This window comes from Nelumbo lutea, chromosome 5 (assembly GCF_056320005.1).
Source record: "Nelumbo lutea isolate HS-2025 chromosome 5, American lotus-T2T, whole genome shotgun sequence".
Lineage (NCBI taxonomy): Eukaryota > Viridiplantae > Streptophyta > Magnoliopsida > Proteales > Nelumbonaceae > Nelumbo > Nelumbo lutea.
The window spans coordinates 23378822-23400025 of NC_142688.1; the positions used below are offsets into that span (position 1 = coordinate 23378822).

At 38.5% G+C, this 21204-nt stretch overlaps 1 protein-coding gene and 1 long non-coding RNA gene across 2 annotated transcripts; both read left to right on the plus strand.

The window, feature by feature from the left end:
* The first annotated feature begins 8452 nt into the window (after window positions 1-8452).
* Window positions 8453-11778, plus strand: LOC148850998 (protein DETOXIFICATION 33-like). The gene is made up of 9 exons (XM_088942563.1): window positions 8453-8774; window positions 9004-9199; window positions 9508-9853; window positions 9929-10015; window positions 10157-10213; window positions 10323-10561; window positions 10947-11065; window positions 11186-11272; window positions 11522-11778. Exons 1-9 carry the CDS (start codon window positions 8529-8531, stop codon window positions 11576-11578), a joined length of 1434 nt encoding a protein of 477 aa, XP_088798689.1. The 5' UTR covers window positions 8453-8528; the 3' UTR covers window positions 11579-11778.
* Window positions 11779-14882: 3104 nt separating this feature from the next.
* On the plus strand, window positions 14883-19685 carry LOC148850999 (uncharacterized). The gene is made up of 2 exons (XR_016099632.1): window positions 14883-15355; window positions 19072-19685. It is a non-coding gene; the product is annotated as an uncharacterized LOC148850999 (long non-coding RNA).
* Window positions 19686-21204: the final 1519 nt, after the last annotated feature.

The window sequence follows — 21204 nt, forward strand, 5'->3', positions numbered from 1 at the left end:
TTCTTTTCTCATTCCCGCCTTCGGTTCGTTGGTTGATTTCTTCCTCTGTCCTCATGAACTTATCCACGAGTTTGAGGAATTCGGCCACGGTCGCGGGCTGGTTGGCCACCATGTGCCATTTGAGCTCTTTGTGCGTCACCCCTCTTTTGGCCGCCGCGAGCTGCACTACGGGGTCCAATCGCGGTATTTGCAAGCATGCTTCGTTGAACCGCTTGATGTAGCCCCGAATAGATTCTCCTTCTCTTTGGACCACTCCGAAGATGCTTTCCTCTGTTCTGGGGCACCGTCGGCTGGTGACGAAGTGTGTGGTGAAGACTTGCACGAACTGGGCCCAGCACTTTATCGACCCAGGGGCCAGGTTCCTGTACCAAGTGCGGGCTACCCCCCTGAGGGTGGTGGTAAAGGCCACGCACATGCACGATTTGCTAGCCCTGGCGAGGTGCATTTGCGACTGAAAGGCGTCAACGTGGTCGTTGGGGTTGAAGGACCCGTCGTACTTGTCCAGAGGTGGGAGCTTGAAGTCTCTGGGTAAGGGGACCGCCAGGAGTTCCGATGCGAGGGGGGAAGGAACGAAGAGAGCCGGGGCAGCCCCTACCTCGTACGAGCTCGTGTCTTTGCCTCTGAATTCCGACAAGGCGCGGGTGGCGGTTTGGCGACTTCGCCGGCACCTTCACCGTTGAGCGGGCCTTGTGCTGGCGCTGCTGGCCTCCGTGTTACCGAGCTCGATGGGCCTGGAGTGCTGGTAGTCTGCCGCCAGGGCGCTGAATTGGTTTTCGGTGAGCGGAAGCTTGGGCTGGGAGCGCCGGGGTGCCGACCTTGCGGGCGAGGTTTCCGACCCGCCTGCGGGTTGCGAGGGGGGGATGACATTTTTCTCTCTTCGGCCTGGGGACGAGGCCTGACTGTTGGGGTGGTTCTGGGGCTGGGAGGCCTTCGCCTGGCGGGGGCGCCCATCCTGCGGGGAGGCCTTGACCGGCCTCGGAGCGGGGTGGCGAGGTGGAAGTAGTGGTTGGTTCAGTGGCAGTTGGGAGAACTGCTGTTGATAGTGATACTGGGAGATGTTGTGCAACACTTGGTGCTGGTGAAGCTGGTGTTGCTGGAACTGTTGCATTTGGGCTTGCATTGCCCGCATGCACTGCATCAGGTCCTCCAATCGGTTTTGGCTAGCTGCCAGGGGGACGGCAGTTGGTTCAGTGAAAGTTGTCTCAATGGGGAGAGGAAAGGGGACGCTTGTGGTTGGAGGGTTTACGGGTGCCACTGTTTGTGGCGTGTTCAAGATGGGGATCCCATCCGCCGAAAGGGGGATGGTGAACTGTCCAACGCACACTACGGGGACCTGAAATTGCTCCCCGGTGGCGTTTGTCTCCGTGCCACGTCCGGTGTTGCTGGAGGAGGCCATGAGTGTTGGGTTTTTTGAAGAAAAAGGGGGTGTCGAAGTTTGGAGGGAGGCTTTTTGAAGCGTTTCCCACAGACGACGCCAATTGATGGAGCGCGATCCGGCTGGTCTTAGCTGTCCTCTGCCTTGCTTCCGAACGGGGTAGCAGGGGACCTGAAACGGAGGAGATGGGAAAGCTCCGGGGGGGGAACCCGGTGTAGAGGCTCCGAAGCTCAAGTTAGAATCCTTCAAAAGCAAGGTAATACCAGATAGCGCAAAGTTTGCATACCTCCGTTGTCGGGGGGCAGGGGGCTCTTATAGTCACTTCGTGTACTCGTCCCGAGGCCCTTGTCAGATCGGGTATGATTACCCTTGCGCTTGTCAACTCGGCTGTTGTCCTTTCTGCTGAGACAGAACCGTCACTGCCTAACCGTCTAACTGGAGATGGCGGCGTCAGTGGCGGTGGCAGGTGGCCGTTTAGAGTGCTGCTGCCAAACGTCAGATCCCAAGTCAGTCAGGCGTGGCGCCCTCGGGCACGGACTTCCCTAGTGTCAGGCATGGTACGACTTGTTTGGCTTTGGTGCCCAGAAGATGATGCGAAGTGCTGAGCGAGGCGGTCTTGAGCTCGGAGGTATCCCAAACTGTTACAAGGTGGGTCAGTTCGGCGAAGTGTATCTCGAGCTGTTACAAGGTGGGTCAGTTCGGCGAAGTGTATCCCGAGCCGTTACAAGGTGGTAGTTCGGCGAAGTGTATCCCGAGCTGTTACAAGGTGGTAGTTCGGCGAAGTCTATCCCGAGCTGTTACAAGGTGGCAGTTCGGCGAAGTCTATCCCGAGCTGTTACAAGGGTCAGTTCGGTGAAGTCTATCCCGAGCTGTTACAAGGTGGCAGTTAGGCGAAGTCTATCCCGAGCTGTTACAAGGTGGCAGTTAGGCGAAGTCTATCCCGAGCTGTTACAAGGTGGCAGTTCGGCGAAGTCTATCCCGAGTTGTTACAAGGTGGGTCAGTTCGGCGAAGTGTGTCCCCTTGTTCCCGCCTAAGCTTGGCCCCTTTTGTCGAGCTGTCATTTCTGCCACGTGTCTCATAATAGAGAGGTCGGGCCAAATCTTCCTTCATCAGGTTGGATAACTGAAATTGATTCAACTGTCTTTCTTGGTTTTTATTTTGTATTTTTTTTACAGTCACACATTACATTTAATTGTTAGATTCAACTTGCAATAAAGAAAGCAGGAAGGTGAACTATGAGTTAGGGATAACTCTATATCTCAACCCACAGATAAGCTCGAAGCCCATACAACTCAGATAATGATAATCTGTTGTATCTTTTAAATTTCAAAGTTTCCTGTTTCCAACTTGTAATAAACCACTTGTAAAGGATATATATACTTCACAGCACCGGCAATTAGCAAGAAGTAGGGTTGATGTTTTATACAAATTGTTTGTTCAGATTCTGTGAACATAATTTTTTTAGTAAAACAATAAGCAAAGGATTGGTTAAGATGGAAGCTGTTTGAGGAAGTTGATACTGTCAAAATCTCAAGGCCTAACTCGCATTAAAATTTGGGCCCCCAACCTTCTTCACTTCCATGTCCATGGCCATTTCGAAGAGCTTGTATTTTTCGGTTCCCCACTTTTAGCCATGGCTACCATCATTTTGCGTCCGCATTTCCTTGATGGTCCGCATCCTCATCATCAACACTTGTGCAGACTAGATAAACTCTTCGGATGACTGTTTAAGCTCAAGATACTTATCATTTTCTATTCTTTTCTCAAGGTACGTAATTGAATTCTTCTCCGGCCCCCTTGGCCTGGGCCTTACCTTAATAATTAGCTAGCTCATTTATTTTAATTTCCATCTGCTGCGTGCTAGCTTACAGCATAACTTAACTTGAACACCATGCATGCAGGTTTTGGCGGTTGGTGATGCACCAGTAAAATTGACGAATACCTTGGACTACTTGAAGTATAGACCTAGATGACTCCAAGCAGATTTTGGCTGCCCTTTGCTTGTTCAGAATCTCTCTTCATCTACAGGAGATCGAGGTCACTGTAAGTTAGGGCTGTTCATAACAAGATCTGAACTGATCAACCCGGTCCGATCTAATCCGAGTTGACTAGTTTTTCTTCAGTACTGGTCGGTTATGGATTACAAAAAAATATAAATCGATGGTTTGGTTCGGTTTCGGTTTTCATGTTTGAAAGTCGAAACTAAATCAACCCAAAACGATTTAAATATATATTATATATATAATATATTTCAGATATTATAATATATATATATATATATATATATATATCAGTTTTATTTCAGAAATATACATATTATATATAAAATTTCTGATATATAAAATATCAGTTTTAATACATTAAATCATTTTTAATTTTCAAGCATCCAGTCTTTGTTTTCTTAGACTTGAATCCTCTACCGTTCACATCGAGAGAATCATTCACAAAATCGACACAACCTGATTCAAACCGATCAGGTCGGTTTTACTTAGTATTGGGTCGATTTCGGTTTCATTTCTAGGTAAATCGACCAAATCAGATCGATTAGAAAAACGCCAATAAAACGACCCAACCCAACCCGTGAACAGACCTAATGTAAGTCTTTTCAGACAATACTATGTACATTTTTCATTATATACATGGTGATTTTTAAGTGTTGTCTTCGTATCATTATCTTATGTGAGTTAATTTGATTTTGTGATGGTGATCATGTCTCTAGGCAGACTCGGACAAGGCATTTGCACTGATACATCAAGCCAACTTCTGGGAGGCAAACCAACTGCCTTCAAGAGAGATCATTAAAAACATGGGTTATTAATGGGTGTGGATGGTTGATGGATGGATTTATATTCAGCCCACATCCAACCCAAACCTTCCATTTGCCACTCCTACGGGCCAATCCCATGAAAAGCTAACCTTTTATTTTATCTCTTGAAACATGGGCAATTATTGACTGCAGGTGGTTGATGGATGGGTTGATTTTCAATTCGCCGCAGCCAATCAAATCCATCCATTTGCCACGCCACCCCTAGGCGACATCCCAAAAATGCCTTTGTTTTAATTTGCTTCTCATTGTAGATTTTGTATGTGGATGGTAAGAAAAGGAGGGCCAGGCAGATGATGATCATCTAGTGACGGCAAGTGGGTACGTACTATCAACTACGTACCTTAAGAAGGATGAGCTTTTTCAATTAACATTGATGCAGGGTTTGGTACTGAAAATCTCCGACATTAATCTCGATTCCAAAAGCTCAGCTCTTGCAAAAAGTTTTCTCATGAGTTGTTGCCATTCAGCAAGACGACCCTTAGCTTGTTGACAGTCTGGTGGAAGTGGAACACCCCTCTAGGAAAGGTGGTTACATTCACGTGTAAGTACGAGTCAGCACCAGTAGTGGTGGATAGACATGTTTTCCCCTATATCCTCCGTTGTTTCAGACTGTCAAATGTCAATCAATACATGTCCTTCGTAAATCTACGCTGCTGCCCATGTTGGATCATCTAGCTCTTAAAAGACTAATAAAAAAGGGACGAATTTAGAAAGACCCCTTAAACTTTTATTTGTCATAAAGACCCCCTCTACTATAAGGTTAGTGACAATTACCCCCCTCCTGAACTTCAATTTGCACCAAAGGCCTTTTTGAATTTTCAGTCTGTGATCAAACTTCAAAAAAGATTCTCATTTGGCTCTTTAAAATTTTTTAAATCCTCAAACGACCCTTTTCTTATTTATTTGAATGGTTTATGATTCGATTAATTTTCTAAATATAATATTGAAGTCCTAATGGTTGCTCTAATTGATCCTTGCAAATTTCTGGCTAGATTCAATATTTAAATGAAATGGTAGAGGGTTCTCTTTCTAATAGTTATAAATTTAAGATTTTGTTTGTTTTTTCTTAATTTATTGGAGAAAGGAGTGAATGATTTTTATATCTTAAGATGAAGAGAGACATTAATGTCAGTGAAATAAAACAAGAATTTATAGAAACTTGTTTTTTATGTCATTGAAATGATTCTTGTTATTTTAGTCGATTCCATTTGGAGAAAATGGGGGTATTTTTGGATCAACTAGGCTATGTTTGGTTTGAAGGAAAAGATAGGGAAAGGAAGGGAATGACAGAAAAACCTATACAAGGTTTGTAAAGGTTTCCCTACCTTTCCTTTCCTTTCCCAGCATTTTCCTTCAAACCAAAACATAACTTTAGGGTTTAAGATAAAAGAGCAAGGAAAAGAAAAATAAGGAAAATTTAGGTGAATATTTTGGTAATTTAACATTTTATATCATTTGACTTAATGGCCATGAGGTCTTTGTCGCAATATAAAATTTCAAGGGGATAATTATCACTGACCATTCCCAAACCCTACGTAAATCCATTCAATTTTTTGTTACATATTTACTTTTCTTAATTTTAATTTAATTTTTTAAAATAAAATGTGCAAAATAATTAATTGATCTATTATGCCCATAATTAGATAGTATGTTTCTGTCCCGACTTCTCGTTTATTGATTATAATATGTTTTTTCATAAAACACACTAAAACATGCTATTTTTATGCATAAATAGCTCATTTGTGTCTTATATTTAGTGATATTGATATTTATTTATGATTTATTATAGTATTTATAGTATTTTCATGTGTTTCCATGCATATCTTTGTCCATATCCAGACATATCCAAAGTGTATCCCGATACGTCTCTTAAATTTACCTTTCCGATACGCATAATGTTTCTGGTACTTTGAACCTTGCTCTTGAGAACTCCTATTTTACCATATTTTACTTCCTTCCCTAGGATTTGTGCATTATCTCTCCCCCATAAAATTCTTTCACATTTTTATCAATAGTGTTAATTCCTTTTCTTTCTCCACTCTCTTTTCTCTCTTTTCTAATTTGATATAAATTAATAGTGCATTAATTGTTTTGGCAAATGCTATATTACAATAACTGCACACACAATTTTCTTTTTTTTTTTTTGGTCTAATAAAAAGGCAAATGCTACGGTAAAACCATTGCATTGTAAAGGTCATATCTCACATAGCTATACAACCCCCTTGTAAACTTATCACTTTCCCATGAATTTGATAAATTGCCTATCTGTGGCGTCACCCTCTTGATATATGAGTTGGCCTTACAGTATAACTTTGTCTTAGAAGACCTATAATAATTCTAAAGAATGATATCACATGGGACAAATAAAGGATGCAGATGGAAGTCTTTCAATTCAGCAACTTCAGCCATTATCAAATGGCCCTTAAGTCTTAATTGAATAGTTAAATGAAATCTTCACATATGGCTCAAAACAAAAATACATAATTGAATAGTTAAATAAAATAAATAGAAAAAGAAAAAAGTAATTATAGTTTTAGCTTTATAAAAATGTATAAAACAAAGGAAAATGAGAGAAAAACAACTTAATTTTTGGTGAAGTTCTAAACAATAGTAACAATAAAAAAATGCCACTAGATATCTGAAAATCCATTTTAGGAGTAATTGGATAGAAGTTTAGGACCTATTATAGGCACAAGTTTCAGTTGGAGGAATATTTTTATTAAGATTTTGTTTCTAATTCCTATATAGTAAGTGAAAAATTTTAAGTACTCATTTGTAGTTTCTTTTTCTTTTTCTTTTTTTTCTCAAGAGATAAAGAAAGCAAGACGGAGGAGGAAGAAAGATGAAAATTGACCAACATAATCCATGCACAATTGCTTTTATCATTGATGTGGCGATATCAATTACATAAAATAACACCCACCAAATAGTCAAAAAATAGTCAAGACAAAGTAAGGTGCCAACTGGTTGGTTGTAAGGACTTTGACTCATTGACGGTTGTAACAGGAATGGGCCATGGGCCACTCCGTGAGTGACTGCAGCCCCATAATGAAGAAGGAAGAAGAAAAAGGCAAATTTGCTTCTGTCAGTGAGGAAAGATGCCCATGATTAAGCGGCGAGATTATCTTCTACACACAGTGAAAGTAACAAAATCCACAGGCACATTGATTTAACTGGATGCAATATACGCAGAGTTTTTGGTGGCAGGAGATATTCCTATTTACTCCAGGTTTCTCAGATAGGAGGCACGCGCTTTTGGCTTTTGTAATTATTTTATGAGGTCTCAATAATCAAACCACTTTTGATTTTTGATACATCAGTCGAAAACTTCCGTGTTTTGTTATTTGTTGTGGAGCCATTTTGAATTGGATTAATTAAATGGAGTGATTTCACGGTGGGGCCACAGTAATAAGGTCTGGATTCACAGTTTTAGCCCTAACCCTTTGATAAAAAACATGAAATCATGTCGTACGTGGCGAAAGTGAACTCTTCAAGAATATATTAAAAGGGTATTTATGAGAATAGAATTTGCTAAAAATAGTCTTACTCTTGTTTACTTACAGTGGATGCATGCAGATTTTTTATTTTAAGCCTCACTTAAAACAAAGATCTGATGTACTGTTGTGTTGTGATTCCATTACAAGAACACGTGAATTTTCTGACAATCATTTAGGCCTCGCTTGTGCTTTGACCTTATTATATCCTCTTAGGATATCAATTGGTCGGGTTTGGCATGGATTTACCTCAAATCTAATCCCGCCGATACCACAGTGCTTCAATCCGAACTCGATCCGATTTGTCTTAAAATGCATAATTTTCAAAATTGACCAGATCCATTATTTTATAAAATCTAAGATGTTACTTTTCTAATGAAAAAAATTAAAACCAATATACAAAAAATAAACTTTAAATCTAACAATAAATCACTCGCTTCAATTCCAAAAGATTTTAATCCCATTCTGATTTCGACTGCAAACGACCTTAAATTCTGTTATTGCAATCTCACCATTAACAATTCTACAGAAAATTGCCACGTCAGTGGCCCAATCCCAAATGATGTGTTTGGTTTGAAGAAAAAAGCAAAGAAAAGAAAGGAAAATCTATACAAAGATTGTAAAAGTTTTTCTATCTCTCGCTTCCTTTCCTTTTTTTTTTTGTACAAACCAAACATAACCTAAAAGTCGTGGCGACCTACCTTATCAAAATTAGGATAAGGGTATTTTTGTACTTGGGAGGTTTATATAATTGTGAGAATCCTGGGACCCTGCCTCAAATGAAAGAAGCAGCACCCACCGTCCACCGAGCGAAACTAGGGAATTTTAGAAATGGAAACTCCATTGCTCCAACAGCAGAACCAGGTAACTAGAAATAAAAGTAGTGTGTTGTTGAAGCAGGTAGGCGAAGAGTCCAAGAAGCTCTGGAACATCGCAGGGCCAGCAATCTTCACAGCCATATGCCAGTACTCGCTGGGCGCCATCACTCAGGTGTTCGTTGGACATGTTGGCACTCTTGAACTTGCCGCTGTTTCCGTGGAGAACTCCGTTGTTGCCGGCTTCGCCTTTGGTGTCCTGGTAATTAATCTTCGGCCTCTCTCGCTTATTGTATACACACAAATTCATGGAAAAACACGTAGGGAATTTCCTCCGCTCTTTTCTATTGCCATGTTCAATTCAAGCATCTAAGTTGATAAGTAGATTCAAGTTTGAGTTCAAGAAGAAAAGCAAACAGCCTCGTCCAACTCAAAAATATACTAACGTATATATATGGCATACCTTTTGTTTTCATCCGCATTTTGCTTAGTTGGGAATGGGGAGCGCATTGGAGACGCTGTGTGGCCAAGCATTTGGAGCAGGAAATTTTAGGATGCTGGGAATTTACATGCAAAGATCATGGGTCATTTTGCTCTGCACCGCTCTTGTTTTGGTCCCTGTATATGTCTTCTCTCCTCCTTTACTGAGGCTCCTAGGCCAGACTGCCCAGATTTCAGATGCCGCCGGTGCTCTCTCTCTCTCTCGAATTGCAATTTTTCTTAAAATTTGATATACGAAAAAAAGAGTTCACAAATGGACATCGCTATCTCCAAATTTTCCTTTGAACCTTTAAACGAAATGAAATGAAATGTGTATCTCACCAGCAACCATAACTTTTTTGGGGTATAGAACTATAAAACACTTAGCTTCAAATGGTTGATGGATAATTAGATAAATTCTATGACCTGAAACGAGTCCAAGCACACTAGCAGGACTGATGACTATCACAAGGTATATATGTATGATGGATGGTTAAAACTTGTTGATGGTACAGGGGTATTCGCTCTGTGGATGATTCCTCAGTTGTTTGCATATGCCCTTAATTTCCCAATACAAAAGTTTTTGCAAGCACAAAGAAAAGTCATGGTAATGGCTTACGTCTCCGCAATTGTTTTGGTAATACACGTGGTGCTTAGTTGGTTGGTCACGCTGAAACTTGGATGGGGCCTGGTCGGTGCGGCCTTCACCCTCAACTTATCGTGGTGGCTCGTCGTTCTTGGTCAATTACTCTACATTTTCATTTGGAAATCAGATGGTGCTTGGACTGGTTTCTCTTTGCTAGCTTTTGCAGACCTGTATGGGTTTGTCAAGCTTTCCTTGGCTTCCGCAATAATGCTATGGTACTCTCTCTCTCTCTCTCTCTCTCTCTCTCTCTCTCTCTACCATCTATCTGATCTTGTTTTATAACATGGCAGCTTGGAGTTCTGGTACTTGATGTTAATAATAGTGATAACAGGACATCTAAAGAACCCATTGATACCAGTCGATGCCATTTCCATCTGGTAAGAGTATTTCATCATTAATTCACTCTGTGCTTATAATGTTGAATTTACAATAAGGTATTTAGTTTTCTCTCTTTTCGACCTGCTGAGAATATCGTTTAAGACTAATTTGTTTATTTGGATACAAATTTCTTTTCACAGCATGAACATAAACGGATGGGATTTTATGATTGCAATTGGATTCAACGCTGCCATAAGGTTTTACACTCCTTTATCTTCTTTTTTTTTTTTTTCTTTTTCACTTGTCGTTTTGGTTGATCCTTCAACATTTCCTTCATGAAATCTTCCTATACGGTTGTTCTAACAGTGTGAGAGTATCAAATGAACTTGGAACCGGTGATCATCAAGCAGCAAAGTTCGCTGTAAAAGTGGTGTCTGTGACATCCGTGATCATAGGACTGATTGCCATGCTTTTGATTATGACAACAAGAATCTACTTCCCTGTTCTGTTCACCAGCAATGTTGAAGTCATGAAAGAAGTTACCAAGCTTTCTATCTTGTTAGGTGTCACTGTGCTTCTGAACAGCCTCCAACCAATCTTGTCTGGTAATTAAATATCAAATACTACTTTATTCCTTTTCAGGTTCTTCTACATTGTAAAACCCATTAAAACCACTGTTGTTTACTGGAACAAATCACCTAGGAGATCTCCTACATAAAAAAAAATAAATAAAAAGAAATTTGAAGCTGATGGCCAAAGGCCTCCATTTGAATTCCTTTGGGAGGGCTATAAATGTGTGAAAGGTCCATAGATTATATCTAGACAATCTATGATCATTCCAGTTTTCTTGAAAACACAACAAAAAAAAAAAAAAACACCCATGACAGAGTCAGAGAACACCCGGCCCCTATATTAGCATTTAAAACAAAATGTTCATTATTTATGAATGTTACGACTGTATAATATTTGATTCTTGTTTCCTTTATTCAGGGGTTGCTATTGGAGCTGGTTGGCAAGCAATCATAGCATACGTCAACATTGCATGCTATTATATTGTTGGTTTACCTATTGGCCTATTACTAGGGTTCAAATTTGATTGTGGGGTTGAGGTGAAGTATTAATTAAGCACGCGTGCTTTAAATGAACAATTGCTAAGATCGTATAACTATTACTACTGAGACATTCTTTTCTTTTTCTTTTTCTTTTTCTTTTTTTTTTCTGAGTTGCAGGGCATTTGGGAAGGAATGATGGGTGGAATTCTTTTGCAGACCATAATCTTAGTGATAATCACTTTACGCACTGATTGGAAGAGGGAGGTAAGTACCCAGAACTTCCTTAATTGTTTGAGAATTGAGTGGATATAGTTTATCTGTTTCATCATATCTCGCTTTGCAATTGTTTTCTCCGTCATGTATTATATTCGCTTTGTCTCTGGCATGTAGCCTTTATACTTATTCTGTCAGATCTTGTTAACTGAAGTCTGAAGATTAATTAGTACAAAGTTACAAACTACAAACAATTGATGCCCTTTTAACCTTTACCATGCATAACTGATGAATTTGCAGGTCTCACAAGCAGAGAGCCGAATCAAAAAGTGGGGAGGATCAACAGGACAGGATTGATATCCCGCGCACTAAACTTTTAGCTACATTGGTGTCATTTATGGTGGCAGTGGTGGATTTTATTGTCTTCATCAAGATTAACACATTACTTGTGAAATTTTCATTGAAATTATGTTATCAACATAATATTATGCGTAGGAATATTAATTATGAGTTTCTTTTCAAAAAAAAAAGAATATTCATGTTTTTCAATTGACAAATATCAGTATCTCTACAGAAAAGCTCCAATAAACCGTATGGTACTGAGAGAAGCCGGTGTATGTGTAACCTCCTAAGAAATGAGTACTATGAGGCTGGTAGAGACGGGTCTTTTTCTTTTCTTTTTTCTTTTTTATAACTAGCTGATGTACTAGAGTTTACATTGGTGCCCCCCACCGAGTGCGCCCCACATGGACATCTCAGCGTGCATTGCGAACATCTCATAGTTCTCATTGGGAGATGTTCCCAATACACGGTTCTATTTCATTGCTTCTCATGGATGGAACTGTTTATTGTGGTTAGGGACATTCCACAGCATTTTTTCATCTGTCATTATCTCATGGATGGAACTATTTATTTTTAAATTATTTATTACATTGTTTGTTTACATTATTTTTATTATAAATATATTTTTATATTCATTGATAATTACATATTAGTGTTTTATTTTATTCATTATTATTCTGTATTATTATACCAATTTATTTTGGATTTAAAATATAAGAATTTTCTGTTCAAGATCGGCTATATATATTATTTCACAAGTTGTATGTGAAATGTATCAAATCTACAGTTTGGTGTAGACAAGTCCACACTACACCTGCAAAAACACCCCTATGGGTGTAGACAATTTCAATCCATACATTTTATCCACAATTCAGAATAGTTGCAAACATTGGTGTAGTGTGGATTCATTCTTGCCATAGTGGTGGTTCACACACAACAATTTTTCATCCACGTTATGTAACACCCCCTGAATTAAGTGAGTATCCCTAAAAAGTTCATTATAATAATCCACTCAAATCACAAACATCGGATGCACCCATCATCACATTATTTCACAAGAAGTTTCTACATCTAAGGGTGGAGAGTTTAGTTCCACAATGCATCCTTTGCTATTGTCCCTATTAATGCATGCAATTTATGCACATTATTATAAAAAGAGTCCAGATTTGCTCCTCACACCAACCTTACACCAAGTCTCATCATTTGCATATCAAGAACATTTCCCATACTTATATGTTGTTGTTCATGGGGAGATGTTTCCAATGCATAGTGGGAGTAAATTGCAAGCACTTATCGTATATGTGGAGTAAATTGTAGCCTTGGGCCCATTTGGGAGGCTTCTACGTTTTATGTGAGTATTGTTGATTAAGCCGTGGTTGTTGAACTCCTGTGTTTCAGACAAGCTGCTTGGAGTAGTTTCAGTTTATAATCGTGTTTCTTGCATTTGGAATGTCAATATTGGCTGTCTGGATTTTCACCAAACACCAATTTTATGAATTCCATGTGGGGCATATCTTGAAACATGAGAAGAAGCCATGTCCCAAAAGCCCTCCCAAAACGGGTGCTTATGGATCGTGAGTTAGTGACTTGTGGTCTCATATAGCAATCCTCACACTATCCTTACAGCAAGTAGATCTATTCATGGGCCAAGGTAAAGTTTGATTTTTATCAAAATTTGAATGGACCTGGCCCAAAGCTCAAGCCCAACACAATGTAAAGTAAGACTCAAAGTATTGTAAGATTAATGTGAGAGCGCTTTGTGAAAGTAAATTCGTTATCACCCCTGCTCTAGAATTTTTAGTCTTCTACCCACAAACTATTCTCACGTCCCTACCCGCAGAACACTAGAAGCGCGAATTGGAAATATCTTGGTTGTCATTCATCGAAGATATCCCAAATACATAGCGGTAGTGTGAGTACACATGTGGGAAAAGTTTGTGGACAGGAGATCCGGGGTGTATGCCCTTCAGTGAAAAAAAAAAAAATTTCTTGCGAGGGCTATTAAATAAAGACAAATAATAAGGAAATGAGAAAAAGAAGAATGATAAATTATAAAGACCCCATAGCCATTAAGTCAGATGACAAAATGTGTTAAATTACCAAAATATTTGCATAAACTTTTTTTTTTATTGCCATATTCTCTTTTAAACTCTAACCTAATCTAATATTTATATTCCCTTCCCTAGTGTTTATTGTTCACCAATCCATTCTCTCCTTTTCCATTGCTTCCGCCTTTACCCATTATTATTGTCAGTCACGACTCACCTTCAACATTCACCACCGGTTACCCACACGAATAACAGAATAGAAGGATCAAAAGACCTGCAATAGTGGCCTCTTTCTAAGTCTCTTGATGTCCCTCACATAACAAAGACCAAAATGTTATTTACCTTTTGCAAAGAAATGGCTATAACAGGCAAAGAATGGTGCAACGAACAAAAATCACCAATTGAAGAATATTGAACAAATCAAGGTGATAAGAGTTGTAAGTGAAACAATAAAATGCCAAAACCTCATTGATGGTTTACAGTGTTGGTTGACATAGAAGGGCCAAAACTCTTCTAGGTTTCTGAAATTCATATATTTTCCATCTTCAAGGAAAACAAAAATCTCATGTCATCATCATCGAGTCTCCTTGAAAAGCCTAATTAGAAAGAAACTCAGAATTTCCAGTTGGATCCTACTACAAATGAATTTCCAAGATGTGTCTGAGTCTTCAATCCAAGATGTGACAATGGATTGAAGACTTAGACAAAACCCAATGTTTTCTTGGTTTCATTAGGTCTTGATCATCAATATCCTTTCATGATCTGCAAAAGGGCCTATTACGAGCAAGACTATTTAATAGGACAACAAAACAATCCAAATTATGTTTGTAAGGTCTCTTAGAAACCTAGTAAAAGAACTGCAATGACGATAGCGAGTCTTTGCAATGACGATAGCGAGTCTTTGGATTTCCAACAATCATAGGCCACAGTAATCAATTGCCAATGTGGTTATCTAGTCGGTGATGTATTTTCACCGTTCAGATAAATAAGAAAAGTGTAGTTTAAGGATTTAAAAATAGAGTTTTTATAATTCAGTCCACTGGGGAAATCTTAACCTCACCCTACAGGTGGGATGAATCTGGCCGTGGATTGTTGTTAAATTTATGGGTAAAATACAGTTTAAAAGAGGGTTATTAATAGATTAAGAGGGATATAATTTTAGATTTCTGAGGTCGACTGTAGTTTATCTATCCCTTAAAAAAATACATATATACAGGTGAATGAAATTTTTTTTCAAAATTAATTAATTAACTAACGCAAGCAGAAGAGATCTTTGTCTAACAGCTAAAGTTCAGGGGTATGACTATTGTTAGTCTTTCGCTTTCGTCCCATATTCCTCCAAAATCTCATTTTTCTGTTCTTTCCTTGCACAACTTCTTTTCTAGATAACCACCTTGTCAAAGCCCTCTATTTATCGCTCGTCGTCTCTTCCATTTTTTTCTGGTATTAATCAGTGCCTGACACCCCTCTACTCTGTTTAAGTGAGCGGTATAACATCAACTCAACAGCTCTTTTCTTTCATAAAAGCGGATCCGAAACCGCACCACCCTCGTCTCTTCCACTTTGGTCGCTTCTCTCATCTCTTTGGAGACCACAGACAGAAAAATATGTTACATCCACACTACTTTCTGGTGATTTCTATGCACAGATAATCACTTGAACTAGTCAACGTAAATGCGCTATTGCTTGCGTCATTCTCCAGGAAGGAACCGGCAAAATGATCATCAACTACTGTGATGTCAGGGTACAATCTTTTTTGCATTTCTTTTTTTTTTTTTTTTTCAAAATTAGAGCTTCTTGATATATTGTTTGGTTCCATATTTTCGATGTGTCTGGTAAAACCAGTGTTTCATGTTTGGACTTCAGATTTGTAATCTGCGCTATTATAAGAAAAATAGCATTGCTTGATAGTGTTTTTGTGCATCAATAAATCTGCGTAATTGCATGCTTTTTTTGGTCCCTATTCCATGGTATGATATGAAAGAAGCTAATAATTTTCAAGTAGTAATTGAACTTCTTACTCTCCAAGATGAATTGCAGCGATGATCCGAGACCTAGTAAGAGTATTTAAATAACACTTTTTTGTTGTAAATGTTTCGTTTTCACTTAAATAAGAAAGAACAGAAGTGTCGCTTGTTAGTTGTATCAATTAAGCAAAACTGGTTCGAGAACATTTACAAGAGCTTCAAGTTTAAATTTATGATGTAACTGAGTTATGGTAGATTGTATGTTGGCTATGGGTTCTACAATTGACCGTAGCTTATGAGAGGAAATAACCACACGAGTTGATGAAGGTAGTGACAATATAAAACAACAAAAGTTGTATCCTACTGTTATCCAGCCATGATCTTGTTACTTGTTAGTGGTATCTTGGAGCTTCAACACTGTTATGATATCAGTATGTATGTTTCTGGATGTCCTATAAGGCTAGAAACTTATTAAAACCTTTGAGAGCTTATCACGGCTAGGATTATATCAAGCAGAAAGATGGTTTTATTATGAAAGGAGGCTAGCAAGGGGTGGGAAGAGCTATTCTTTTTTGAGCAGCTTTGTAAAATGAAGTAAACTTTCAGGGAGGGTTAAGAGATTTTACCCCTCCCTCCTGTTGTATCCTCCTTTTTAATCTCTTTATTAATAAAAGTTTCTGTTATTTATCAAAAAAAAAAAAAGAGGCTGGCAATAACTGGAATGGGAGAAACAAAACTAGAATGTTGGAAAATGGGATCAAGATTCAAAATGGATTGTGTTCATGCAAGCTTTGAGTGGGTAGTACTCAATTACAACATTCTGGTTTTGTTTTAACAAAAGGGGAAAACTCACACTCACTCAAAGCAGCCTTTATAACTTGCCAGTCTATTTTGTGTCCTTGTTCACCATGCCAGCTTCAGTAGCCGGTACCCTTGATAAATTATGCAAGGATTTTCCCTAGGATGGGCCTAATGGTGAAAGGAAACTGCATTGTGTATCTTGGAGGTGGATATGTGAACCTAAGCATTTGGGTGGTACAGGTAAGAGGCATCTCAGTAACATAAACAAAGTGCTTCTCTGCAAGTGGTTATGGTGGTATGGGGAAGAAGAAAATAGTCTGTGGCAGCAAGTAATTGTTGGGAAGTTTGGCTTAACAATCAGTGAGTGGGAAACTTGTGAAATTCTCAATTCTTACGAGACAAGGGTCTGGAAGGGTATAAAGAAGCATAAGGATGTTTTTCCTGGTAAGGTGAAATTGAAGCCTGGAAAAGGTGACAAGACTAATTTCTTTTGGAAGGACACTTGGTGCTCTGCTCTGATCAGCTTTTATGTAAGGTGTACCCTTCTCTCTTCTACATTGCAGCAAACAAGGAGGCTTGGGTATTGAACTACTATGAAATTCTAGGTTCTCAATTGGTGTGGAATCCCACATTTCGGATCAATATCAATTATTGGAGGCGGGGTGGAGGTAAGGGTGTCAATGGACTGGTTTTGGATTGGACCCCGCCCAGTCCAAAATCAATTTGGATGGATTGGACGGACCAACAAGACATATTGCATTGGACCAATCCAGTCCAAAATATTTATTAGATTGGATTGGACCTGGTCCATCCATAACAAATTTATATTGGATTGGGTTGGATTAAGCCAATATCTGGTCCATTGATATGAGATAAGAATATATGTGTCAATGGACCGGATTTGGGTTGAAACCAATCTAAATCAAAATGAATTTGAACAGATTGAACGGCCCAGACGTTGAATTGGACCGGTCTAAATTGGTCCAAAACATTCATTGGATCGGATTGGACCTGGTCCATTTATAATGGACTCACATTGAACTGGATCGGATTGGACCAAATCCAGTCTAATTGACACCTCTAGGTGGAGGAGCTTGGTTCTCTATTCTTGAGGTTGAATGAGTTTAATTCAGTCCCTACAGACAGTGATAAAAGAGTATGGTTAGCTAACAGTCCGGCTTGCTTCTCTTCTAGCTCGTGTTATAGGATGTTCTAGCAGGCATCACCTAAAGTAGCATTCTTTTTGTGGACAACTGCTAGAGACAAGGTTCTCACCATGGACCACCCACTAAACAAAGGATGAAAGGACTGCCCATTGAAGATGTTTGTAGGCTGTGCAACTCAAGCACAGAAACCTTCTCCCACCTTTTTATCCATTGCACTTTCATTTACTCAGTCTGGGTTCATTTCCTTAAACTCTTCAATGCAATCTGGGTGACACCCCCTTATCTGGTCTCTTTGCTGGATTCTTGGTCCAAGCCAAGTTTTTCTACTAAGGCTCAGTTTGGAAGGAGTACAAATACAAATAAGTACAGTGCAAATATATACAAAATAATATAAAATACAAGGTTGTGCACTCTACAGGTTGGTATTTGTACTCCTTCCAAACTGAGCCTAAAGGGAAAATTCTTTGGAAATTGCTCCCTTTGGCCCTTTGTAGGGGTTGTGGAACGAGAGAAACAGTAGGGTTTTTGAAGACAAGGCTGCACCTATTGAAGTAGTAATCAACAAAATTTAATGGTTGTTGGTTTAGAGGGTGCAGGTTTTAAATGCTTTTGAGGGCATACCTATTACAACTTTTTTGAATAGTTGGAGCTCTTCAGTTTTTAATCTGAATTACAGTATGTATATGGGTTCATTGATATACTTGTAAAGTTTTTATATACATGCTTATATACACGCTTTGGTGGGCAGCTAGCCCTCCTTTTTTAAATGAATACACACATTAAATCTACTTATAATTCTCTAGATTAAATACAAGGAAGAATAGTCAGTAAAATACTAAAAAGAGAAATAGATAACTATATATGATGGATCTTACGCTCTGTTTGGTTTGAAGGAAAAAGTAGGGAAAGGTAAGGAAACCTATACAAGCTTTGTAAAGGTTTCCTTACCTTTCCCTTCCTTTCCCTACCTTTTCTTTCAAACCAAACATAGCCTTAGGGTTGCTTGTGATGAGAACTAATAAATAATGATTGAAAACTGAAGTCCTACTACCCATGTACTTTCAAGAATATGAAATTCAATGAAGGGAAGAAGTATTCAGTTATTAATTTGTGATGCTAAACCATCAGCATTATCAATCCTGATAACTATCAGCTGATTGTTATTCTCAGATGCAGTAATTTTTCATCCAGGTACTTATTTGAAATATAGTAATATCCAACTATCCTGGAACATTGAACATCAGTATATGCCAACATTTTCCATTTAAGTTTTGCTCGGTCCTGTACTCCTGTATTCAGTATCAACTGCATAGTTCTATATAGTATGCCACGTTGTATCATATATGACAGAAAATTCATGTCAAAAGAAGCAAGCAAAATGATATTATCCAAATATATATGAAAGAGTCAAGCCAGTATTTAATGCATTATCGGTCTTTAGAATCAAATAGATTCCTATTTTTTCCAAGTAGATTCTAGTGATTTTATTCATTATGACTTATTGTTGGGTTTCCAATGTTGTGCAGGAATACCTTCAGGAGAATCCATTATGGTTACAATATGTCAAAATTCCATTGGTAACATTAAATATGAAAATAGCTACTATGTGTTTGTTAAAGCTCATGGGGATGGTCTAGCTGGTTAGTCTCAAGCAGTTCCTCATGGTACTGTTTGTGCATTAAAGGTGAGTGAAAATCACAGAAACAGAACACCTCTTAGGAAAGAAAGCCTTCTGATCAGTGATTCAAGAGGAAGAAAGTAGGCCTTAAGATTCCCTGCAAAGCCCCATAGTATTCAAAACATTGAGGTTAGAACTTAAAAAATTACATGTTTTTCTTCCCAGTCATGTTTATTGAATTTTGCAAGTATTTTTTGGTTGTGCTTGTTTTTTAAGTTTTGAAAATGTAGCTTTTCTTTTTAACACTTTCCTGTTAAACCCTGTAAAAAGTTTTCATTTTTGTCAAGACCTACACCTAGATTTATAAGGCCTTCCAGGTTTTTAACCTGCCTCAGGTGTAGGATTGGATCAACATGGGTAGTTTGTAGGTTTAGATAAAATTGTTATATGCAATGGTTATCGCTTGTTCTTTTCTATTGTTGTTGCCATCATCAGAAGACATCCTGCATTAGTAACTCTTAAGTTTATTTATTTAGTTACTACACCCCCCCCCCCCCTGACCTAATGTTGCTACGGCAAGGCCTTAATCCATAGAAAGCTTGATTGCAAACGTCCTTATATCTTTTCCAAGGGCATAAATGCACATTCATGCAAAGAATATCCAAATACTAAGCTACCTAATGTAATGAAGTTATACTGTTTAGAAGGTCTCAACTGCATAGGCAAGTAAGGGAACAAGAATGATAGCAAAACCATTTGCTTAACTGCATTTAGACAAAGATATGCCTAGCAGTTATGATCTTCTAAGTGGCGTGTGATTGCCCATCTGAGGAGTGGTTTAAAAGTTGTACAATTAAGAGCTATGGTATTTTCTTATAATTTGTGCCTCTTGTAAAATTTGTTAAATATGTCTAGGAGTTGTTGATTGACAAGGTATCTTTACAACAATTGATCACTTGATCAGTAGAGTGGAAATGTAATAGGCCTTTGAGTGGCCCAATTGGAGGATTCTATCGAGGCAGAAACGATTATATTTTTCTCTCTAGTAACTGAAGAGGGGATTAAAGCAATAGATTTTGATGGGGTTAAGGACTTTAAGAGGGTCTTGGAAGATGGTCAAATTGCTTAATGAGATGAGTCTTCTTTTATCTCTTGCTCTGTACTGACTAGATAGATCATAATGCTGGATCCATGGTCCTTTTGTCAGAATGCACCATCTACCTCATTCATCTGTTTTATCACTTATTTTTCTCCTTGACTTGGTAATGTAGTGATGCAACGCTACATTTTGTACTAACACCTTTCAAAGAGAACCAGTACAAGAAAACAAGAGAACTCATGTCATAAACATTGATCTTACTCCAGTGTCATATTCTTCTTATTGCAAAATAAAAGGGATCCACTAAAAACAACATGGATACATTATAATCGCCCTTCCACAAGGAGATATAAGCTGAATTACAAGTAAGGGGGAGATGTGCGGTTATCCAGCTGCACATGGGATCTCTTGCAAACATTACAGCAAGTAAATAATCTCATGCTCAACAAAATCAAACTCAAAATTATGGTTAATCGAATCGATCAGTTTGGAAATTTTGGAAAACCAAAGGTAATGGTTCAATTTTAGTCAACTAATATGAAAACCGGCAGTTAACCAAATTGATCGGTATTTATATTTATGTATATTATATGTTTTATATTATTTATAATATAATATATTATAGATATCAGAAAATCGAAGAATCTAACCAGTCAAAAACCGAATAGATCAATCAAATTAAGTAATTGGTTTTGATTCTATTTTGGTTCATGGTTTTCCAAAAACCCAAAGGACCAATTCGATTTGAAAAATAGGCCGATGTAATTGTAAGTATGCCCAAAGTGTTCATAAATTTGAATTGTTGTAGGTCTTTATTTTAAATTTGAATTCTGAGGTGGAGTATAGTCTAAAAATCCCTAATTTTTATTAATCTCAGCAGTCAGGACAACTGGGCTCATCTCATGAGTTATGAAAAAAATTGGGTCACTGGGATGTACTTGG

Coding starts and splice junctions, on each gene's coding strand:
- LOC148850998 (XM_088942563.1), top strand. CDS start 8,529: ATGGAAACTCCATTGCTCCAACAGCAGAACCAGGTAACTAGAAATAAA. Junction 10,016..10,156: donor GTCGATGCCATTTCCATCTG/GTAAGAGTATTT, acceptor TTCTTTTCACAG/CATGAACATAAACGGATGGG. Junction 10,214..10,322: donor GGATTCAACGCTGCCATAAG/GTTTTACACTCC, acceptor TTGTTCTAACAG/TGTGAGAGTATCAAATGAAC.